The sequence below is a fragment of the Topomyia yanbarensis genome, chromosome 2 (assembly GCF_030247195.1).
Source record: "Topomyia yanbarensis strain Yona2022 chromosome 2, ASM3024719v1, whole genome shotgun sequence".
NCBI lineage: Eukaryota > Metazoa > Arthropoda > Insecta > Diptera > Culicidae > Topomyia > Topomyia yanbarensis.
The window spans coordinates 399,059,521-399,085,880 of NC_080671.1; the positions used below are offsets into that span (position 1 = coordinate 399,059,521).

At 36.7% G+C, this 26,360-nt stretch overlaps 1 protein-coding gene across 4 annotated transcripts in view; it reads left to right on the plus strand.

Annotated features, from left to right (window-relative positions):
• LOC131684897 (casein kinase I) overlaps positions 1–26,360 on the plus strand; it is a 165,031-nt gene that overhangs the window by 43,036 nt on the left and 95,635 nt on the right. For 3 of the 4 annotated variants that reach the window (XM_058968144.1, XM_058968145.1, XM_058968146.1), the window contains exon 3: positions 78–247. In XM_058968144.1, the coding sequence (XP_058824127.1) occupies positions 78–247 (170 nt within the window). Of the gene's footprint in view, positions 1–77; positions 248–2,198; positions 2,348–26,360 lie in introns of all 4 variants that reach the window. The other variant, XM_058968147.1, reaches the window with a different exon arrangement.

Genomic DNA, 26,360 nt, shown 5'->3' on the forward strand with positions numbered 1-26,360 from the left:
AGGACACTGGAATATAATTTTCAACCCCTTCCCGTATCTGTTTTGTGTGCTTTATCTCTTTCTCTCCCCCGTTACAGATACACAGTCCCCTCCCGAGGGGATCCCCCGTGTGTATCACCTAGGTACGTGTGGTGGCCGTTACAATGCAATGGTACTAGAACTGTTGGGACCATCGTTAGAAGATCTTTTTACGTTATGTGGAAGGAAATTCTCACTCAAGACTGTACTGATGATAGCTAAGCAACTAGTAAGTCACGGGTCGGCAAACACCCTATACTTTTTACCGCTCTCTATTGTTTTCCTTTTTTAAATTACTTTTGTTCGTTTTTTTTTCGTTACTCTATTTTCTGGTTTTAGTCGTTCTTGTTTTCGTTTTTGTTGTTTGTTCTAATTGGAGTTGTACCTTCAGTTTGTGCGTTCATTTGTAGCTGTTAACGTTACTCTGACTCCCAAAGCTCTTCCTATCACTATCAGTTGGATTTTGATTCGACTACTACTTCCATCAGCATTTATTCCATCGTAGTTTCCATCAAATCATCCTACTTTCGTTCCTATTTATCCGTGTGTCGTGTGAGTGTGAGTTATAAGTACTTTGATGGTAGAAGCTGCTTTGTTTTATTTTGGTGAGAACCAGCCTTTTGGTTCAAATGCTATTCCTTCTGTTTCTGTTTTCCGCTAATTTTAGGCAAGCCAGCCAACCCCCTTCGTAAAAGGGTTTGGAGCAGTTTGCTACTACTGCTGCTAGCTACTGTCTCTCGTTTCCTTTGCTTTTCCTGTTTCCTGCCTAACCCCCCAGCAATGAGTTTCCTTTGCGAACACTAATCCGGATACCTGTTTTATTTCCTCGCCTTCAATGCAAATGATAGTAACAAAGCCCAGACTAGAACTATTTCCAGCCATCAAAAGGGTGTGCGCGCACAGTGTAGTGTTTGTGAGTTTCGTTTTGGAGCTCAACCTGTCCGCGAGCAGTACCAGAAATGAAACGCTAGTGAGTCACCGCATGTGTGGATGTTATAGACTACCTGTGCTAGTCTGGTCTTTATAACGAAATTGTCTCCTTCATAACGAAATTATTAAAACAAAAAAAAACAAATTTGGAACGTTTGCCAAAAGGATCGCACCGCGATCGTCGTGCTCGGCGCCATCTTGGCGCACACCAAAAATTAACGACCAATCAACAATTGAAGTAGTAAACCGATCCGTTTTGTTTTCGTTTCCTTAGAAATTAGTCCAGTCGATGAAAAAAAAGTATTGCCAGATACCATTCCGTGTAGATAATCAAACATCTTTATTTTTTTCCGTTTTTGTTTTCTCTTCAGTTCTAACCTAAACGAATCTCCTCTTATTACCACAACACACATCTTTCGCTTGACTAAATCTTCATTCGCAGAGAGAAGCAACTTTATGTTTCCATTTTAAAACCAAACAAAATAAAACAATCAAACGAAATTTTCCACCAAACTAATCCTTAGTTTGTAAGCCGACCCGTACTTAATAGTCCCAGTGCAAGGAAAAAATAAAATAAGTGGTTTCAAGCGGACACGAACCGAAATGATATTGATATTAAATTGTTATCATTTTTCCTACTTCTCAGAGAAACGCCGCGCAATCAGCCGAGCGGGAGCGTCCTTGATAAATTGTCCTTCCGTGCACACAGCTGTCTATTATTAGATTCCTACTAGTACTAGTACACCACGCGTTTCCTGGCCAGACCAGACAGACGAGGGAGAGGGGATCTGACTAGAGGCCATTCGTCTGCCTAGTTTTCTCGATTTTCTTTGCATTTTTCTTCACTTCCATGAACGATGATACTCTTCTGGGTGTAGGATCCAATGAACAACACCCGGCACCCTAGGTGTGCTATCAGGAGAATAATCGTTTCCGTTTCGTAATTTTTTCCCTCTTGTTGGTTATCACGTCGTTACGAGACTGTGCTGCCATCTAATCATTTTTTCCTCGCGTCAATATTAACGGGAAAACATACATACAAATAACTCCCCAAAAGTATGCAAAACGGTTAGCGTTAAGATATGATCGTATTTTGGGATCGCCGAAAATGGCAACACATTTCCTAACATTAGATTGTTCCCAAACGGTTTTTCACCATTTTGATTGTTCTGATTTTTTTCTTTCGCTTCCCTCGGCTGTCCGAACAAATGAAACCAATGCCAATTGCCCGCTCTACAAAAACCCAGCAGAAGGTATACCCGAGGTGTACTACTTTGGTCCTTGTGGCAAATACAATGCACTAGTTATGGAATTACTCGGTCCTTCGCTAGAAGATCTGTTCGATCTGTGCGGCAGGCGGTTCTCGCTGAAGACAGTACTCATGATAGCAATACAATTAGTAAGTAGATTAATTTCTCTCTTTCTCTCTCTCTCTCACACACCCTTTTCTCACTCAATCACTTTCTATATCTTCTATCACTATTTTTATTATAACTGTAACTATTTTTAACATTCTATTAACTTTATTTTAAATTTTTGCCATTTCCATAAACATCTACACTCTTTCTCTTTCAACATACACTACTTTTTAAACAATTGCCACCTGTGTCTTTATTTACTTTTATACGGTATCACAATGTTATCGGCAGGTTCAATAATTTCTCACAAAACTTTTTATTCAATTCAATCTAAGTGTTGTTTTTAGTTTGATTGATGAATCTCCTGCAAGAAAAAAAATATAAAAGTGTCAATCTACAGCATTTCAAAAACAATCTACGCATTATTAAATAGGTGGTAACGGAATGGTTTCTTGCTACTTCAAGGTGTTGATTTTTCTTTGTTGTTTCCTTAAGTTGTGACTCGTAAGTTGACGTGTTCGCTTTTTGTTTTTGTTTGCGTTTTCTATGAGCGCGTGTCTTGATGAACTATACGCATTAGAGTGGCTCGCGGTTGTATGGGAAAACTTCAAAATAATTTAAACTAGCGGGCACAGCCCTTTTTGAGTTCCTTTTGTGGTCCCAAATGCCTGTGCAAAATTTGGTAGCGATTGGTTGCTTTCCGGGTTTGCGCATTGCGTTCAAAGTTTGCATGGGATTTCATATGGGGAAACTAATTATTTTGCATTTACGTTAATAAAGATCACTATTTCACTGAATATGAAAAACCAGCTTTATAAAACTATAGTTCAAACCTTGGTTAACAACTTTGTCGAAGACCGTAACTAGCTACGAGTTTTCAAAAAATAGTTATAACGATTTTAAAACTTATGGTAAAATACAAATGCAGAAATTGATTACTTTTTCCAACACTGCCGGTGCACCACCGACATCGACATTAAAAACTTAAATTGATGACAATATATACTTCGCAGAGACTTGGTACCTTTGAATGAAATGTTCAGAATGAATTGCTGAATATCATAGACGTAGTCATAAAATGAAAAGAAGAAGGGGGGGGGGGCATGTGTACTCCCCAGTCCCTGTTTAGACTGTTTTGTATAAGACAAAGAATCATTACGTCCTTGTAGATGTCAACGACTGAACTTTCTTAATATTTTGATAGACCTAAATATGAATACTACAATCTTTGTTGTGGGTAATAACATTTACAATATTTAGAATTTACACCTACAAATTTATATGTTGTTTTTATTTGGGGCAAAAACTAACTCAGGTCTGGGAATCGCGTTGGGTTCAAACCTGAAGTATATTTCTGGTTCGCCAAAATCACCTCTGTTTTGCGTGAACCTAACTCAATTTTATCAAAAAACGCTTGTTTGAAATAACTATCCTGGTTTCGTTCCTAGATTCTCAAACGAAAATGTCAGTAGAAACAATTACGAGACTTCAAGGAATCTAAGGATATGCATTTTTTTAAAATTCTGACTCTGAACGGCTAAGAAATAGGGTTTTAATATATGTAAAACTTATAAATCACAATACCATTTTAAATGAGATAACAGTAGAGCCCTTAAATAGTAGCCCCCAAACACGTATGATTAATTTTTAATTCGGCGGTTTACACCTGCGTTGAAAATGTGCTCCTTATGTTATACTAAACTATTTAAACAGGGAGCTGGAGAGTACACAAGCCACACCCCCTCTTGTTTTCATTTTCTGACTACGTCTATGTTATTCAGCAATTCATTCTGAACATTTCATTCAAAGGTACCAAGTCTCTGCGATGAATATATTCTCATTTTTTCCAGTTTAAAGTATCGGTGTCGTGGTGTACTGGCAGTGTTGGAAGAAATAATTAATTTCTGCATTTGGATTGAACCATAAGTTTTAAAATCGTTATAACTTTTTTTTGAAAACTCGTTCCTTGTTACCGTCTTCGACAAAGTTGTTAACCAAGGTTTGAATTATCATTTTATAAAGCTGGTTTTTCATATTGAGTGAAATAGCGATCTTTATTAACGTAAATGCAAAATAATTGATTTCCCCATATAAAATCCCATACAAACTTTAAACGCAATGCGCAAACCCGGGAATCAACCGACCGCTCCCAAACTTTGCACAGCAATTTGGGACCACAAAAGGAACTCAAAAAGTGCTGTGCTGAAAAATGTCATTTTCGAGCCACTCTAATACGCATACACTCTCGATCGAATCTCCTGCGAGTTTAGATAGTCAACGGATAACAAATAGTATTTTCGAATTGATTTTAATGGTAAACAAACTACTATCAAGGTGCATTGCAGTAGTCCTCGGGTAGTGTTTCAGTAGGTGACATTTCGCGCCCCATCTGAAGCCGTAGCGTTATGCTGACAGGAAGGCATCCCCCAAGCATTACATGGTTCTAAAAACGTATTAGTAGACGCGAAATTACAAAAGCGCTGGCATACACTACATTCAAATGTCCATGCGATAAAAGAAACGCGGACAATAACATACACACGCTCGAGTCCTTCGCGATAATACAAACCCGGCCACAAAGGCGATCATTCACGCATACCTACACGATCACGTTCTCGCAATCATATAAACGTCTAACCCAATCAGTATGCATATTTTCAGACCATTGTCTGAGGCAATTGTGAAATAGAAAATGGTGACTTGCTTAACGATAACTCAAACAACGTGGGGTGCTTTGGAACATGATTGACAAATACCACGTCATTTTAACATTCAAGATGGTTCTGATTATTAAAACTTTTATGTGTACTTTTATTTCTGTATATTTTGCATTTATAAGATAAGACAAATGTTCTCATGAATGGATTTACTCAAATTTAAGTTGGCTCGTCTGCTAGAGCTCATCGAACGGATTTTTATGCGAGGGTAGGCCCGTGCGCAAGGGGAGAGTTTTGGGGGTTCAAACTCTTCCCATGAGAATTTTGAAGCATTTTTGAAAATTTCTTAACATATACTATGAGTCGTTTTGATACAAAAAATATCATTTGAGTTGGGGGTGGGCGTAGCGTAGTTGGTAAATCGATTGCCTTGTACGCAGCGCATCTGGGTTCGAGTCCCGACCCCGCACATAGGGTTAGAAATTTTTCACAAGAGATTTTTCTAACCCGAAGAGGCGAATGACCTTATGGTTAAAACCTCTATAATTGAAAAAAAATCATTTGAGTTCGGGCATTCTAGAAACAAGGTTTTGAAAAAAACCCTGCGAGTGGTCTGTAAAAGGATGTAAGTTAAGTTGGTCGGCATCGTTGGATCGTTTCACGTTTCAACATGATATTAACAATAGTTGTGAATAGATCAGTACCACAGCAAAGGTTGGTCAGCGAGCTAGCAACAGCAGAGGAATAATAACGATTGAACAACACGAACTCGGAGAAAATCGGGATATCATTGTCTAGAGAAATTTTACCGTAGGTGAGTGGCTCAGAACTAAGTAGCTTCACGAAAAAGGACATCGGTATGCGGAGAAATTCCGCCGTCAGGAAACTCTCAGCACTAGTTAGTAGATAAATTGGAACGAGTATCGCCAACAAGGATAACAAACCCTGCGAAAATGGTTCTAAAGAGATCACGAGCGGATGCAGACAAAAATTTCGGAGGGGGTCCGAAATTTCGATTTTGAAATGTTCATTGTACAATACGTAAAATGTAATACGCTCATTTAATTAAAATCAGTTTTGGTTGTCGAATCTGGTTTGGAATGATATTGAGTGTAGAACGAATTGAAACTATTTTAAAATTTCTCAAGAGGGTAAAAATTTTCGGGGGGGTCCGGACCTTCAGGATCCTCCCCCTGGATCTGCCAGTGAAAGAGATGGATGTAGTTATGTGCGGCATCTCTGGTTGGATCGCGTCTCGGCAGCTGGCGATATTTGCTGCTGCAGGTCAATTGTGCCACGAAGGCTAGACAGCAAGCAAGAAACAGCATAAATGGAAAAAAATCACGAACGATTAAAACAAAATAAAAAGAACCAGACCCCAATCCCTTCTGAAGTAATACATAACGGTGGTCCCGGAAGGATGAGGATTGGTAAGAACAAGATGTTTAGGTTTAGTCTGTTGGTTTATTACAAACCACCACAAAAAGAATCGGACACTACCATGATCCAACAGGCGGGCGGTGGTGTCTGATCAAGATTCCTTCTCAATAATAGACATTGTCTCAATTTGTTGAGCCGAGTAGACACAAGACTTAGCCTTGTGGGCCTCGGAAAAAATCGTCGCCGTTTGAGGGTTTCTATACTCTCCTTGTATAAGAAACGAAAAAAAAACAAAACCCCTCCCTTGAGAATTTTCTGCGCACGGGCCTGTGCGAGGCTGACAAAATCGAGTAAAAAAAACTGACAAAATCGGAGTCGGGGCAGACAATATCGGGTGTAGATAAAATCGGGTCTTCACTGTATTATTAAAGTGTCCACTAAACTAGAAGTCACCATATTGGATTGAAACACGTCTTCCGGAATAGACATCCGGTATCTATTCATCAACGCTATTCAAAAAACTTACTAGTTATGGATAATTTTACTAAATCGAAGTCGCCATCTTGGTTTTCAAAATGGCTCCCAATATCGATATTTGGCGTCTACTCATTAAACCAGTTCCAAAAATACGCCTATTAATTGGCTTTTGAAGAATTCCGCTGAACCGAAAGTCACCATATTGGTTTTCAAAATGGTCTTTAACATCGATACTTGAATCCCGTTCCAAAATCACCCATATAGATTGGGTCTTAAAAAATTTCACTAAACCAAAAATTGACAACTAGTTTTTCAAAATGGCCTTAAACAACGGTATCTGGCGTCTACGCACAAATTCCGTTCCCATATTGATGGGATTTTAGAGAATTCCACTGAACCGGAAGTCGCCAGCATGGATCGTTAAAATGGCCTCAAACATCGATGTCTGGCGTCTACTCATCAAACTGGCCTCAAACATCGATATCCGGCATCTACTCATCAATCCCGTTCCCAAAATAACCATGTTGATTGGGTTTCAAAGAATTCCACTGAACCGGAAGTCGCTATCCTGGTTTTCAAAAACATCGATATCTAGCATCTACCCATCAATCCTTTTCCAAAAATACCCATGTTGATTGGGTTTTAGTGAATTCCACTGAACCGGAAGTCGCCATCTTGGTTTACTAAACGGCCTTAGACATCGATATCTGGCATCTACCCATCAATCCTTTTCCAAAAATACCCATGTTGATTGGGTTTTAGTGAATTCCACTGAACGGGAAGTCGCAATCTTGGTTTTCAAAATGGCCTCAAACATGGATATCTTGCGTCTGGTCATTAATCCCGTTCCAAAAACACCCATATTGGTTGGATTTTAAAGAATTTCACTAAACCGGAAATTGCCATCTTGTTTTTCAAAATGGCCTCAAACATCGATATCTGGCGTCTACTCATCAACCCCGTTCTTAAAATACCCATGTTGATTGGGTTTTAGTGAATTCCACTGAACCGGAAGTCGTCATCTTGGTTTACAAAACGGCCTCAGACATCGATATCTGGCATCTACCCATCAATCCTTTTCCAAAAATACCCATGTTGATTGGGTTTTAGTGAATTCCACTAAAACGGAAGTCGCTATCTTGGTTTGCAAAATGGCCTCAAACATCGATATCTGGCATCTACCCATCAATCCTATTCCAAAAATACCCATATTGATTGGGTTTTAGAGCAGTTGACGAAACTGGAAGTTGACAGCTTGGTTTCCAAAATGGCCTCAAACATTTGGCGCCTACCCGTTAATACTGTTCCGAAAACAACCATATTGTTGAAGTGCGGGCCAGAAGCAAGCTTGAAGATGCGCCTTTTCTACTTTTTTTAAATGGATTGAACCAATTGGTGCAGAAGGGCACAACCCCCAAGTAACAATTATGGTTTTATGATACTCTTGAAGTCGCTCTTAAAACTTAGATTGCACTTGTAGTGTGCTATAAAACCTAAAATGTGCCCCCAACATAGAAAAATTGGATTTCGTGTTTCGAATTCATCTCGTCAGTAACTAACCCCAACCTGGGGTCACAAATCCAATTTAACACCAGTTAGCTTAGTTTAGCTTGAGTAAACTGCCCGCAATTACCGTACGTGATTGACCGAATGATACTTGGAAGAAGCAAAGCATTCCCACTGTACATGTTTCAGTTCAAAAACAAAAAAACATGTACTATGCTTCACTGACTCAAAATTTCATAAAATGGTCAATAACAACACCGGCCACGTCCAATGCTTTTCTACCGGGGAAGGAAGGGAATATTAGTTTGACACTCGCTGTTGATAGAATCCGAGACTACCGCTACTGCTCCTCGAGTATCACGGTAAGACTAATCATGAGTTATCAAACAACCACAGAAAGTGGTGAAAAGCGAACAAATTGATCAAAATTGTCACATTATAGTTCGCCATATTAGAATCGCAATTTTTATTTTCATTTGATTTTAATTCATATTAGAATGAGTGTTTATAGTGTTTAGTGTGTATAGTGTTTATAAATTACAAAGCCTTTTTTTTCTAAATTTTGGCTGAAATTCCACTTATCTTTTTAATGACAGTCTGCCATATTGGATTGGCCACTTTGAATTCCGATAAACTGATTTCAAATTCATAATCAGCTATGTCAAATTTGAAATCGCACCATCACGCCAAAATTTTTACCCGTTCTTAGGTCTTTCATCCAATAAATTTACTTTACTTTAGAACCTTATTATTGATTTTGTGTTTCAAATCGATCCTAAGGCAGCAGGCTGTCCGAAGGTTTGGAATTCCACGCGCAACTAACCTTAGTCAGAACGGCACCACGGGCGCTATTTTGTTTTTTTCGTCTTGAAAATAAATTGTAAATGTAGACAAAAAATGAATCCTAAAACTGTTTCCTTCTATATTTTTTGATTGGCCCACAAAAAAAATCCGAATTTTGCTCACTTTTAGGTAATTTGCGTAAGAATATCCTCTTAATCTAAACTGAACTAAAAACCCCTTATATCCAAGAATACTGTGCTATTCGCTCCTTACGAGCATAGGCCATAAAAACTGGTTGGAAGCAACGCAAGGCAATTGTTCGTACCTTTGCTTTCACGGAAGCCAAATTGTATATCTGACAAAAAGCCATTTGCTTCGGTCGCCATTTGTCAATGCGGAACAGGATCATTTTCTCAAGCTACATCACTTCAATCGGCCAATACAAGTTGTGATCGGAGGTTGGTTTTTCCGGTTATGGACTTGCGATCATTCTCAAGTATCTCCAATTTTGAGCAACAAGCAACAGTTACAAGGAACTTGTTCCATGAATTCAACTAACGACTTTTCGCAGAATTTGGCAGATTCTTGAATAAGTTAAATTAGTTTTGGTTCAGCCCCGAGGTTTTATTGTAGCATGACAAAAGAGAAAGTAGGAACTCCACCATCGAAAACGGTGATTCGATCGCGGTACCGTGAGAGGACGCGAATCGGTAGGTTTTTTGTGCTGCCACAAAGGCCGGGCGGACTTTTTTTTTGGTTAAATCGAATATCCACCTGTTAAAATATTTCACGCTTTCATTTGGTATTGAGTCGGTCGTGTATACGTCTGAGCACAAAGAGTGCGCATCGATGTTTCTCTCGTTCATGAATTGAAAATTCGCATCGAAATACCTTATTTGGCACGCAACCTGTACCTATGAGAGACGAACTGAAATATTTGCCAAGAACAGGGTCTATCAATGATAAAATTTACTTAACCTATTCATCCCCATGTTGTTTGTGGACAACAATGTTTTTAAGCAGCTATAACTTTTGATTGAGGCAAGATTCGCTCACAAAAACAAGTAAGGCTAATAAATGTGACTATTGGCTTTCATTTGAGTGTGAACAGTTACAAGGATCAGCCCTAGAACTGAAGTTATTGCCGTTAGTCTGATTGAACTCCGATGGAGCAGTGCTGCCAGGGACAGTTTACGTTGACGACGGAAAATGAATTTTTCATATAACTTTGTTAAGTTGCAATATTAGTGAAAGCTGATAAAACTTATCAATTGAGATTATTTTTGGCTACGTTTTCCACGCAGTTGGACTATTGTAAATATTCTAGGAGAATTGTAGTGAGCATTGGAAGGTAAAAATTGAGCAGCTTCTAGCACTGCGAAGGAAGCACCTATCTTTATGAAAAATGGCTTTTCGTGTTTCTTGACGACACCGTTTTCAAGGAAAAATAGTTTTAAAATCCTACATGCACTAGAAAAAAGTTGGGCATGAAAGGGTTAAAATTATCATAGCTTACACTGAACTATATAGTTTAATCATCAGACCCTATGGTTGAACAATGTTTTGCTTGTTTTCGCGTAGCTTTCAAATGGTTTTCAATACCGCTTTGATGTCAATGGGAAATTTTATGAGCCTTATTGTTGTTGATTGAGAAACGTGAACAACTTACGGAAAGGTCGTAATAAAACAAAATAATTGTGTTGTTGAAACAAAATTTGAAACAAACTCGACTACTACAATTTTTTGTAATGAGTATTTTGATTTGAAATGGCGTTTGGAATCATTAAAAAAGAAAATTGCATTTTTAAATTCAAATAGTGTGAATTAGAAAAATATGTCAAAAGTTGTTGTTATGAAAACTTTTTTTTATTGATAGCATCTTCATGATCCAAAGACACTTAAAAAGTTTCATTAACGTCTTTAAAACGATAAACATTAGGTTGTTGACATTTTATAAAGGGGAAACGCGAATAACTTTCAAAAAGGCATAATTGCACGAATTAATTGTTTTTGTTGGAGCAAAATTCCGAATATCTCGACAACTATTGCATTTTGGAAGATTTTGTTAAATGCATTTTAATTTGAAATAATACGTAGAATAAAATTACAATTGTTTATGTCAATTTGTATGAAATTTAAAAACATGTATGAAGTTATCGTTAGAAAACTTTTTTACTGATAAGTTCTCCATCATGCAATCACATTCAAAATGTTGGTGTCTCTAGGTTTTTGTTAACAGAATATAAAACAAATAAAAAAAATGGGTTTTTTTTACAATTTTAAATTTTGTGTTTGTGAAAAATTACACATTTTTTCAGTGTATATTTTTTTTTGTATAGAAAAACTCATTCCCTGTGAATCGTTTTCAGATAGGTTCGTTGTATAAAATACGGTAATCGAACAATTTTTTTTCGAAAATGCTGCATGTAGAAACTGTTACGCCTTTTTAAAAGTTACTCTTGAGTCAAAATAATCTTATTGACTGTGTAAAATGTCTAGTCTTCCATGACTGTGAAACGTGTAAAGTTTCATCGGAATCGTGGATGCTCGGTCACGATTTTAACCCTTAAATGCGCAATGTTGTTTTAAAACAACATTGTAAAAACCATCTCAAAATTATCGTAGCAACATATTAAAACCGTGAGACAATTTTCAGAGAATTTGAAAAAAATTGGTTTGCGCCTTTAAGGGTTAAAGATTTTCGAACGGATTTTCGTGGGATTCCTCATTACACTTCTGCACATTTACTTCCATCCCGTTAACTGTACACTCTGATTTTTTTACGTGCTTTTTGCGCGATTTTTTGCGAGGTTTTTTTTTCGCCGATTCCTCGCAAAAAAAAACGCTTTTAATCCACCTAACAGTGTGATGAGACATTTCTTACAACTCTTATCACTCTCTTCGGATATTATATCGTTTGAGAACATTTAGAACGTGATGCTTCGCGATGTTTTTGATAACACATATTACATGGGATAGTGGCAGGACTCAGAGAATCGCTCAAATCAGCATAGGACAACATCAGTGCTAGAAATCTCAAACCAAATCAATGGGAAAGCGAAAAAATGGCCCATAAAATAAAATATCTAAATTGTGGTGGGAAAACTGAATTTATATATTGTACTGAGCCAAAAAAATCGAATTTTTTTTGAATTATTTGAATTATATATCGCGTTGGAAATTTGAGTAATTACATTACTCAAATTTCCAACGCGACTGAGAACTAAGAAAATTTAATGAAATCGCAGCTCCTGATATCACGCTATCTCTGAAGTGCATGCGTGCATAGTTCCAAATTTTACTTCGACATCGACTTTTTCTAAAGGTGACTTCCCAGTAGTATCCTTGATTTGAATTATTATCGCTAATCCTAATGCCAAAGAACAAATAAAAACCTCTCGAAAACGAACCGTTTGGGAAAATCATCATCATTACTGGCATTTTCATTTTCACAAAACTTTTCGATAACCTTCCGTCACTTGCGTTAATGCACTGGGTGCACAGTGCTCTGAAAATCTAGCGAAATCGTCTTAGGGCACCAGCGGGTCTAATTCAGAGCTATCTGCGCGGCGAGTTAAATCTGTAAAGAATACTAAAAATTAATTTCTATTCCATAATTTTCAGTTCAGCAATTCGAGAGATCGTGCTCACCGCAAGCCATGAAAAATAGACTACGTTGTGAAGCGATGGTCACTATTTATTAAAAAATCACGGTTAAATAAAAAATAAATCTATTTAAAAATTTCAAATAGTTTATAATTTTCACAAACTTATTAGGAAAAATTGCTTTCGTAATATTGTGTAGGAAAAAGCTGAAAATTTCAGTATTTTCTCTATCTGAAACATATAAACCGTTAAGTATACCGATTAATTGGTATACGAATTGGAATAGGTTCGCCAAATTTTGGAAGAACCCCTTGAAAACTACCTAAAAATTGTTGTAGTTCGATGCAATAAAAAAATCCCCAAAAGTGAAATATACCTATTAATGTGAAACACAGTGAATAATACATGCAATAAAGACCCATTTTTATCAGTCTCATGGTGTATTTTAGGCTGACAAAATGGGTACATTGACTAAATCGGGCAATTTTTTTCTTTATAATAAACTGAAGCTGTTAAAATATTCTTCCCGTCCCTTGATGTAGTCTGATAACTATTTCTGATTATGATGAACTTTTTACTTTACATATTTCCATCTCCATGATAAGGAAAACGTGCTCAAGAAAGGATTTACTCGAATTCTGTCTTGTTCGTCTGCTAGAGCCCATCAAACAGATGTTCATATTTGGCTGATAAAATCGGGGTTTTAATGTATTATAATAGATATTCAGCATTCGAAGACGTTTCTTGTGAACGAGTGTAGAACGACTTTGTTTATACTTACTGGAAGTCCGCGGCGTAGCCAGAAATTCGGTTTGGTGGGGGTTTGGTGAAAATCGATCTTACTGTCCAAACGGCATAATTCCTAAACCGTAATTTTTGAAGTTATAAAATTATGCAGAATTATTTTTTCAGAAAATAGTAACAGAGTTCGTGTCTTTAGCGAATTTTTTGAGACTTGTCATGAATATTAATCCGAGAAAATTCACCATAAATACTTCTTGGACGATATACCGTCAAAATAATTTTATCAAATGATGCGCTGTTTAACGTTTGTAAAACTCATTAAAGATACTAGATACCTCCGAAATTGGCGGTTTCAAAATGATGCTATCTTGACCTTAAATTACTGTTTTTGAACATTTGATCTATACATATAATTGGTCATACAACAAAAATCAAATGCCCATCAAAATCGATCAGGACCTGCTAGAGTCGAATGGAAATCGTCATTTTTCATAAATTTCTCTCTACATTCGGAAACTGTTATCCTCGTTATTAATCATATTACGTTTTCGTCTCAACTCGACGCATTCCCAAAATAAAAACCTGTTTTAATCCACCTAGTGGTGCAATTGTGCATGTCCCATTTGTCCAGACTACGATTCCATGGCTGGTTATGTTCAATACAATGGTGGAAATGAATATTACATGTTCAGTACGATTTGCACATACATACAACGGATCGACAGCTACGATCTTGAGATACTATGTGATACTGAAACATCGCTTGAAACCAGCGGCGGATTATGGAGAAAGATCCGGGAGATCCGGGTCCTGCCGAAAATTTTCAACTTGTTAAGAAATTTTAAACTAGTTTGAATTTTAAAGTAGCAACCCCTCACTGCATATTCTCTCCGGGCCTGTATGATTGATGATTTTTAGAGTGATTGCATAATCTTTCTATATGAGAAAGGCAAAAATGTACCAAAGTCCAAAAAAGTCAATTTTTGTCATGCATTTTAATGTTTCATGCATTTTAAAGTCATTTGGCATCCAAAATACAAATTTGATTTTGAAAAATTTTCATTTCAGTTTATATGGGAATTTGCTGTGTGATTGCACTCTTCAACTCGTAACTCCGGAACCGGAAGTCCAATCAATAGAAAATTCAATAGCAGCCGATGGGAAGGTTGTACCTTTCATTTGAGACTAACTTTGTGCAAATCGGTCTAGCCATCTCTGAGAAACAGAGGTCAAATTTTTTTTCCACATATACACATACACGCATACAGACATATGCATACACACAGACATTTTCCGATCTCGACGAACTGAGTCGATTGGCATATGACACTCGGCCCTCCGGGTCGGGATTAGATTGACGAATTTTAGAGTGAATGAGAAAGGCAAGAACATTTTTAGCAAATGTTGAAAGTTATGCAATGTTTTGGTGAGCAGTTCTATGTTTCATAGACATTAAATCAATTTTAACTTCGCTTTCTATTAAATAAAGACCCTTATTACAGTACATCTCTACAAAATCGATCTCAATTTGAAAAGAAATCTGAGGATTATGATTGATTACAGAACTCTGGAATTTTCTATTGGAATATTTTCAGAAATGAACATTTTTGCACTGATAAGTTATCAAGTTCCTTCCAGACAACTTGGAAGTGTTCGGTGATTATTTCTAGCGGTTGTAGATAGAAAAATGAAATCCAAAATTCGATTTGTCGTAATAATGTTTGGCTTATTTCAATGGATTATTTCTATATTGAACAATAAATAGGCGACAAAGAGTAATCCACAAACAACAAGCCATAACTTTTAAAGTATTCAAAATAGATATTTGAAGTCTTCAGTAAAGTTATTCGCAATAGTAAGAGCTACAAATTTGCTGAAGGCATCATTTCGATATAATCACTTCCAAGAAAATTTGTGAAAATATCTCACTCATAGGGGGATTAATCAGCAAAAGCACAATACCAAAAGAAAGTGCATATTTCCTCCATTAAATTCTCCGAAGATACTATTGACCTAAAATAAGCCGTTTTGACGTTAATAATAGATTACATGTTTTTGGTCATATTTCTGGCAATGGGAAATGATAAAAATCTTTCGTCCGCATTTAATGTTAAATATCTCTTTTGATAATAGTCCGATTTCAACAATCTATAGCTTGTTCGAAAGGTATTCGTTAAAGCTGTTTAAAAACATATAAATTGTTAATCTATAATGTCAATTTCGCCAGACAATTCAAAAAAACTGCAAAAAACGCCATTTTTACGCATTCAAACATTCATATCTTGGAAACTAAACATCAGAATCAAAAACAAATTAATAGCGTTCATACTGTTTTTTTGTTCTTTCATTTAAAATTGGTTTGGATAAGATCGGTTCAGCCATTGCTGAGAAACACGAATGAGAATTTGTCCGTTACATACACACACACACACACAGACACACACACACACACACACAGACATTGTCCCAAATCGTCGAGCTGAGTCGATTGGTATATAAGACTCGGCCCTCCGGGCCTCGGAAAAAATCTTGAAAGTTTGAGCGAATTCTATACATTTCTTTCATAAGAAATGTAAAACCGCGGTAATTTTAAAATCCACGTGAAAAAACCGCGTTAATTCGAAAATCCGTAAAAAAAACCCTCAGCGAAAGATTTTGAATATTTCTGGAAGTTTTTTTTGCGCAGATTTCGCAAAATATATTCTAAGTCGTTTTGAATGCAAAAGCCTTAGAAGACTTTCGGAAAGATGGTGGAGACGGGTCTGGAAGACTTCTTACGGCACGCACCTTAACAATATGGGTATTTTCGAAATGGTCTTGACGAGGAGGTGCCAAAAATTGATCTTTGACGCCATTTTGAAATCCAAGATGGCGACTGCAGGTTTAGCGAAATTCGCTGTAACCCAATCAATATGGGTATTTTCGGAATGGTCCTGACAAGTAGGTGCCAGAAATTGGGTTATAGCGAATTTCGCTAAACTGAATGTCGCCATCTTGGATTTCAAAATGGCGTCAAAAATCAATTTATGGCACCTACTCGTCAACACCATTCCGAAAATATCCATATTGATTGGGTTATAGAGAATTTCGCTAAAGAAGTCGCCATCCTAGATTTCAAAATTGGCGTCAAAAATCAATTTCTGGCACCGAATCGTCGAGACCGTTCCGAAAATACCCATATTAATTGGGTTATAGCGAATTTCACTAAACTGGAAATCGCCATCTTGAATCTTGAATTTCAAAATGGCGTCAAAATGGCACCTACTCGTCAAGACCATTCCAAAAATAGCCATATTGATTGGGTTATAGAGAATTTCACTAAACCGGAAGTCGCCAATTTGGATTTTAAAATTGCGTCAAACATAAGTTTCTGGCAATTACTCATCAAGTCCATTCCGAAAATACCCATATTGTTGAGGTTCGGTCCATAAGGAGTTTTCCAGACCCGTCTCTTCCATCTTTCCGTCATCTTGCAGTCTTCCCAAATGAACATCGAACACCATGTTCGCTCTAGTTCTGTGCTCATCCTACACCATCATTTCGTGTGCAAACTCGAACGCGCTAATGCGTACCAAAACACGAGCACATGTTCGTCTGCACAACCGAACCTCATGTACGTACGCGGTGTTCGTACACACAGGTTCTTTATACTGGTTTTTTCTTTCTCTCGCCCATCATCACTAGCATTGACCCATTCTGTTTCGTGTGAGCCTTTCTTATGTACGTACACGGTGTACGTCCACGGTGTTTAAACCTAAGTTTGCACATCGTTCGCTTGGGTTCGGTGCTCGATGCGAACCTGTACACAAAGGCAAAGCATGTTTGAGGTTGAACGCGTGCACGAAATTTTGTACACGGGTGCAAACTTGTCGATGTTCATGGGAAGACTGGTCTTTTGCATTCAAAAGGACTATATTTTTTGCAAAAACCGTCTTAATTGTGAAATTCGTGCAAAAAAGCTGCCAAAATCCAAAGTTCTTTGCTTTTAAAAGAATTTATAATTTTTTTCAGGAAAAAGTAAAGGTTTTTTGCATTAAAAAGGACTGAACATTTTTGCGAAATGCGTGCAGGAAAAACTTCCAAGAATATTCTCAATCTTTTGTTGAGGGTTTTTTACGCGGATTTTCCAATTAACGCGGTTTTTTACGCGGTGCGTATCCGCCGCGTAAAAAAATCTGGGTGTACACCAATTTAGCAAAAAACCAGACGCAACAACCAGAAGCAATTACACGAACTAATTTCTGATCATCAGCGAGTACTTAAGGGACTATATAGTGGAGCACAAACGTTTACGAATAAAATGAAAAGCAGCGAACCTCAATGACTTCCCTGAGGCATACCCAACTCTATCGCAAACGAATATGATCTCGTTTCATTGATGCTCACATACCGCACTACGCTCGGTAAGACACGACATTATTCACCGACCCAGTCATTCAGGAAGTTCCATTCGTTCGAATTTGGCTATTTTTGCAAAGTCAACATAAACGGTATCAGTTTGCTGACGTTCACCAATTGACGAAACGTATACCATAAGATTAATAATTGTCGATCATGTTCCTACAAATCAATGCTGTCGCTCGGAAATAAAATGATTCATCGTGAACGAGGCTTCCGAAAGTTTTCGTCAAGCAACTCAAGACCGAAACGGATCGCCAATTCTCAACACGAGGGACGGACTCCGAACAATGATCTGCTGAAAATTCCCCAGTAACCATAAGCATTAAGCCATTACACAATATTTGATAAACATTTGCACTAATGTTGCACGAAAACCCCATTTTACATTTACAATGCAATCAAGTTCTATATTGGCATCGTAAATATAAACAGGTGCAGCCGAAATGTAACATTATCGCCAGCTCTATCTATCTATATAACGCATTAATGATCTTTAAAAAGCATGTATGCTTTGCCTATGCATTTATAGATCCTTAATAATGTTATAGAGCAAATATTAAGCTGATATAATGCTATGCGGTAGGTTTATTTGTTATGCTTTTCCTCGTGAGAATTATATTCGGCATATTTTATTGTATTCGAACATGAATATGAATATAGAAGAAATCTCGACAAACATATGATTACGGCTTAAAAGCCAACTGTCAAAATTCTCTCTGAAAGGAAATTCCGGACAAACCGTTACTGACCAAACACAGTTCATAACAGTTAATGGAAGAGAAAACTTTTCTCTTTGGTTTACTACCAACATCTGTCATTGGCGAGTAACGGTTTGCCCGGAATTTCCTTTCAAAGAGAATTTTGACAGTTGCCTTTTAAGCTGTACTCATAAATTTGTAGAGAAATAAGAAAACGTTGCAGGAAGGAACATTGCAGAAAATGACAGCCAATTCATGCTTTCTAATAGCACGAGTAGTGCTGATATCAGGATTTCAATTTAGTTATTTTTTCATTAATGCCATGTAATAGCATTAGTAATGCTGAAAAAGGGCATTACTAATACTACTACATATCAATAGTAACGAACAGGTTATAAATAGCAGAGACCGACGTCTGCACAGTAATAGCACAATATTTCACCTTGTCTGGCATTATACCAGCATTATATAAGAATATAGAGCTTAATGGCCCTTTAAGACTGCGAATCTTAAGTAGTAGTTAGAGGACCATTCATAAATTACGTAACGCTTTTAGGGAGTATGACAAAGTGTGACATGTTATATGTCATGGAGGAGGGGGAGTAATCTAGAACGTTACGTAACATGTTTTTGCAGAAGAATTTTTTTTTTATTTGTTACGTAATAGGGGAGAGGGGAGCTTTGAGCAATTTTTGCGTTACGTAATTTATGAATGGTCCCTAGGCTACATTTATATGCTTATTGGTTACATGGGTTATACTCGCAGGTGTCAAAAAGTTTGAGGAAAGATGAATACGATTTGTTACCCAACCTACACCTTCTAATTAATCTTAGGTTAGCAAAACTAATCATAAAACATGATCTCATACATTTGATTTGTAATCAATACAGAATGCATAAGTCAGCCCTAGATTCTATTCAGAACGCAAAAAAAATCTAAAACCATCCCGAAACATCTTCACGGCGGGGGCATATCGATTCGATTCCTCCCTCTCTCCATTCACTCGAGAAGGAGGCAGTAACTTCATCGAAAAAACATTTCTGCTAACATTGTGACTAACAGCCTGGAATTCATCTTCCCTCGTCGCCCGTAACTGCCGGAACACGGCTGTATCAGTAGGGATCCGACACCCGCGTCCACACATTGCATCGTCGTCGCACAATACGTACTGCGAATACTTTCCAGGGTTATTTTTAGCCCAATCAATTATCGCATTAGCCTCCTGTGGTTGTAGATGGGGGGCTCGTTTTGTCGACGGTGGAGCCGTATCGTCGCTGCATTGCACCGTATACGTAGTGCTCCAGGAAGAAAAATGATTGTTGCGAGGGGGGTGGAATTTGATACTCACAAAAATTTCTAGCTTCATAATTTCTTCTCCGGGAATGTAGGCTACTTTTTTACAGAGATTTCGGTAGGTTCTTGGGTTCAAGGTATTCATATTTTTTGTGAATCGTAAAGTTTGGTTCGTACTGAATTTCGTTGACTGACCCAAGGGCTCCCGAAATTGTTAAAAGTGGCGTGATAGCCACACAAGTTTTGTTCCAATTTGGTCATGTCCGCGTTAATGCTTTCTTAGTCACCATTACACTAGATCACTGGGCACCTACAGCAACACCAACGCTACTGTTGTTATTCCCACAGGGAATAAGTGACAGTTTTTTTCCTGTGTTTTTATACTTATACAATGCATCCGAACGAGCACAAACAAAAAACTGGAACAATGTAATGTCCCTATGGAAAGACAGACGACCTCGACCAACAACGGAAAAAAATCCCATTAGTGTTACACGTTGGTGGTACGGATAACTCTTTAGGAAATAATTAATTACTTCACTTGTAATATTGTGACAAGTTCCTTTCCGAGAGCTTTCCAGCACGGATTCCGTACGATTTCTGAAAGGTATATCCGGTATAATTCAGTCTGAAAATTACCCTCACACCTTTTCTGCTCCACTTCCTAATCATTTCATATCTGACTTGTGATGTCAATGCTGGAAATTTCCACCGCATATCATCAACATCGAACCGACTTCTAACTCTCAGTTTCGGGGCCAAACGAAGCCAAGTTCAAGTTGGCCTGTGACGACACCACCCCGTCCCCGTGCCCGTACTTATCTCATCAAAACAATCATTGCGCTCTCAATTGCTCTGGCCTTTGTTTTTAAGCCCGGGCATCAGGAGGTACTGTAAAGACGATCAAGATAACCGGAACAGTATGTTAGTAGTGTATCCTCCCATCCAAAACAATCTAATCTTTCAATTCAGTTCACCAAGACAATGGAATGGGGGAGTGGACAGGGAAGGGAGACAGGCAGGCAGACCGCGGGTGTGGTGAATGGATGGACAAGGATCCATTTTTCAATTAAGTACCGTTTGAAGAGAATGCCAAGTCGTCTCCTTCCAACGCCGCTGCCGCCTCCGCCGGCATAAATATTGTGTATGTAGTAGTGGCACGAATGACCCTCGTCAAAATTTGCATGGAATTGACATTGTATCTATCTAGGTGGAATAGGGTGGAACACTTGTTTATGAATAATGTTTGCAAAAAAACGTTTTAAACTTTTTATTTTTACTGAGTCGTGCGTTAACTTAAACGATTTTTTTTAATTTGCTTAGATTTCTAAAAGAAATGTGGGCTTTTGACAGCTTGTCGATGTGCACAACTCCATTGTTTTTGCATAATTTGATCATAGAAAGTTCATCCGGTTATTTTCGATTTCGAAGAAAAAATTGTTTTAATGGCATACATTAATAATTTCATTATCTACTTGATTAAACTACATCGTTAAATCACCTAAATTGGTCACCAGTTGGTTTAGTTATTGTTTAGATAGCTGTTTATCGTAAACGTTTATTTAAAACAGACTTCTAATGCCATGCACACTAAAAAATAATGAAATTTAAACGACATGTAAATCAATACGAATGTAAACATACAACGATTGAATCAAAAATTTGATTGAAAATTACGTTAAAATCAATTGGAGCATCAAACAGCATACAATTTTACACTTTCATTCGTGTAATATGTCATTCATTTTACAGCAATATTCGAGTAAAAATACATTGAAGTGCATTGGTTTTCCTTTAAAAAAAATTGTAATTTTCAATCCTCGTGTAAAATTATAATAAAATTCGTTGAAGAAAGCATGACATGTCGTGTGTTTTTGTGGTGGAACTTAATTTTACATTTATATTCATGCTCCAAATATGTGCAGGAAAATAAACTTAAAATTACAAAATATTTTTTTCTGTGTAACATCAACTCCCGCAATAGCACTTAACTCATTCGAAAACTTAATTTTCTCTTTAAAGTGAACCTATGCTAATTTTGCAAAAACGTATGAGGTCAAAATAAAAAAAACTGCCAAAGGAGACACATGGTTATTACTGATATTATCTTGAAAAATCACTTTGTAGCTAGAATAATGGCAAGAGTACATGCACAACTTTCAAGTGACATCGAGAGGATAATCTGTGGGTGTTTCACCAGTGGACAAACTAGAGGAGCCGAGTTATAAGAGAGGTTTCTTAGATCTTGAAAGAATTTGGATTATTTTAAATTCTGTTAATATGTCATTCTATTGATATAAAACACTTAAAGTTTCTGGAACTATCTCGTGATAAATGCGAAATTAAGTAAACATAGCTGAGTTCACGCTTACTTCATTCTAGTCATTTGATAACACACAATTTGTATTGCATTGGTTCATTTTGAGGGTAAGCATGGGTCAAATAAAATAAAATCATTTTTGAATGAACAACATGAACCAACAAAGCATAACTAATTTTATTTTATATAAAGTACGAAATAAGCGCCCCAAATAGCAAAAAATATGTAACTCTAACCATTACGAGATAAACTAATTTGTGAAAGTATTTTTTCATACCAAGTAAACCAACAATATTCAAAGTTCCAAAATTATTTAAACACATCTTATTTGACCCGATTAGATAATCGATTTTGAAGCACCATAATGAAATGTAAATTAATTCCTTTCAACATTATAACTTAATTCTGCGTTCTATATTTAATATTTTAAAAATCGTTTGAACCGTATATTTATTTTTGAGACACCCTAATGAGTAGTGAAATAAATTTCTAATATACTTAAATATCAAAAACGAATCCTTGCTATCAGAGGAGGTCCAGACCATAAAAATTACCATACAAAAAATTTTAAAACCGTTTAGCTAAAGGATAAATTTTTGAGCCTCCCTTACGAATAGTAAATGTTTAATTTTAATATGTTACGACATCAAAATCAAATTCAGCGTAGAGTAGAGTGGGGGTCAAGTAGGTCAGTTTTTTAGCGAGCTCGTGCTACCATTTTGCACTCATTTTGATAAACAAGTACTCGTTGGAAAGGTTATACATATGGTAACGGTTTGCAATTAATGATTTTATGCCTGGCTAAATATTTTTTAAGCTAAATCCAACAAGGCGAACAAATTTGTTTTTCGATGTTTTCAAAATTTGGGGATACGATAGGTTTGAGGTTAAATAAAACAATTCACACTCCTAGAAAATCTGCGGTTCAACTTTTGTTTGAAGAGTATGTATACTGTAGCTTATTGAAAAATTGATAACATAAGTAATAACTGTAATCCATTGACGGCATTTAGGTAAGAAAATTAGGAAGTGCAAATAATGTGTATAATCATCTGGTTTTTCACTTGCGAACGACTTCTTCGGTGTCATCGTCGTCCCCATTTCCTCCCACGTGATCCTGTCGTAAAAGACGTAATGCGATAGTATCGTTACACAGAGAATTCACTACATACATCTAGACTAAGCTAATACGTTTCAGTTCTGTGAAAGGACCGCACATTACGGATTATCGGATGCTCAAAAACTGCTGAGGAAAGCGCATCTACGGAAATTAATTCCAATGCACAGTCTCGAATACCATTACGTGAACCAGAAACGTTTGGTAAATTTTTGGCAGCTGTTCAGGTAATGTCGAAAACTGCAAAAGCTGCGTCTAGTACCTCAAAATCAACAGCCAGTACCATCAGTGAGGAAGCTTACACTCATAATCCGTAAGGAAAAGAAGCAAGGCAGAACATCTGAACGCGAACATAAAGGCAATAACCACGATGAGAACACGGAAATGTACAATAGCGAGATGGAAATGAACAACCTCCAAGAGGCAGTTGGTGAGGACAGCAATATTTCCTCTCCTCCAAAACAGGTCTTCACACGCAATGTCTAGTTGCTCGCATGAGAGCTGTTGACCAATCATTAAAACTCGTTTTAATGTTTTTATTGGTCACCTCACGAAAATATATAAAATACCCACGGCTCCGTTTTGCTAAACCAATAAACCGAGTCAAATTAACGAATTATAGAATAAAAAATGACAGAAATTTTTTAGAAAATTGAACACAAACTCTACTAAAATGAGTACTTTATCTCACTACTGATTGTCTCGTTTAACAAAATTTTGATTTCATGCCAAACATTGGCCAGAATGAAAACTTTACTAATTAAATGACAAGGATTCTTGGGCTCACCGTAAAAAAATTAGATTCAAGCGCCATCTATGCGGCAAAGTTGGATATTAAATTTTGGCATCAAAAAAAGGTTTAGATATGCTTAGTAAACTTTGTGGAAGATCACAAATCTCTAGGACGCACTCTCAAGGGGTTGCATACCTTTTTGTGCGAAAAATGTCAAGAAAGTTTGAATTTACGTAAAGATATAAAGCAATGATTTCATTACATCAAACTTATAGTATTTTGGTAGCGCATTTTTCAGTGAAATAAACACATACGTTTATAAAAATATGTTGATAATTAATCGAGTTACACTTTTTTCCTCGAAAATCTTTTATATTTAAGAGGTTTGCGGTGATCACGATTGAAGGCTAATAGATCAACTAAAATTCAAAAGCTGAAAAAAATTCCATTAGTATACCTTAACGATTAGTTGAATAAATGATATTTTTTTCCTGCATTCGGAAATGTTTTTATAAAAAACACTGTTTTAAGCTCTCAAAATTGTATTAAAAATATCTTATCTCTAAAACAAAAAATTACGCATAAAAAGGAATCGTTAAGGTACGAGAAAAAATAATTACGATCAATTTTAAAAAAATTAAAAAATCGGTTGAGTGGTTTTTCGGCATCGTGATCATGGGAAAACCATTTTTGGAAAAACGACATTTTGAGATAATCGAGTTTAAAATTTCAAGTTACTACTGCTGATGGTAGACGAAGCGTGCTTAGAAGCGCTGTAACTTTCGATCTATTTCTCGGAACTCTATAAAAATTGGGGAAAATATTCTCAATGAGTTTTACTTTCAGATGAAGTAATAAAAAAAACTTTTGATCTTTTGAAAAATAAAAAGGTATGTAACCTCTTAAAGAACTATTAATGCTAAATTGCATCGATGGCTCACTGTGCATTGTGTGAAAGTACACAAAAGTGTTCAATGTAGTTTCATTTAAATTGAAAACATAAAATTGCTTTTGTGCCAAATCCGAGTGATACCACGGAACTGGTAATAGTGCCAAGGCGCCAGATGAGGAAAACAAGAGTTGAACCGATTCTCCATATTCACAAATTGCCTACCAGATCAGAAATTTTTGGGCAATTTTCAACATTCTCTTCTCTTGAATATTTTCTGGAACGAGCAAACCTATCCTTGACGCTAAATTCCTATCAATGGAGATAGATTTGTCGCAAGTTTCGTCCTCCATCACGGTGGAACACGATTTGATGAGCAACTGTGTGGAATGTTTACTGGGACGAGTTTCTAGCATGGAATTTCTCTGCTCATTCCAATTTGGCATCTTCTACACCCTGTAAACGTTTAGTTCAGAATACCGTGCATTTTCTAGCACCATCAGGAATTGTACTATTCCTTTAGTTTTTAAATACGTTGAACTCGTGAATATTCATTGTTGTAACTAGAGTAAATAGATAATAATTAATAATAAAAGTAAAATAATAAATCAATTAATAATAAAACTCAAAAACAATAATTACACGATGTAGCCCTCCTTCCAAGTAACCAATAATCATTATAACGTAGCCTAATACCTACTTTAGATCTGCATATAAGGCAGTCCCAAAAGCAGGGATGCCACATTGAAATCTGTGTCTTAGCCAAAAAGAAAATTTTAACATCTGTGATTCTTAAAATACAAAAAAGTCTGTGACAATCTGTGTAAAATTTTGAAAAAAAAAATTAAAATGTTTCCGAAAATCTGTGTAATTTTCTTAAAAATGTCAAAAATCTGTCATCTGTGAAAAAGAATGTTTGGCCAAAAATTGTTAAATAAATCTGTGGCATTACAGCAAAATCTGTGAATGTGGCAACGGCTAAAGAGCCGTTAAGCCTTATATTCTCATATAATGTTGATATACTGCCAAAAAAGGCGAAATATTGTGCGTAGATCGAAAGCCTGTTTTCTGCATTACTACTGCCATTATATAGCAGCACTGTATAAATGTCAAATTTGAAAGCCTGTTATCGGCACTCTTCTTGCTATAATAAAGCATCAATTGCAACGCTTGCTTGCGGTAGGATGGACAAAACAAAGGAATAATGCATTGTAATGAACATTTTAACCTTACTAGGATTCGGTTCTCACACGACATGAAAAATGTTTTACGAAATTAAGTTTTGTTTTTTTTTGTGTTTCGAATTCATCTCGTCAGTAACTAGCACCATCTGGGTGTCTAGTTAGACGATGTATCTAAGCTAATACCCAAATTAGCACTAGTACTAAAGCCACATGTCCCAAGTGATGTCCCGGGAAGCAAATATAGCTCTGGTTTGCTGACGACAAA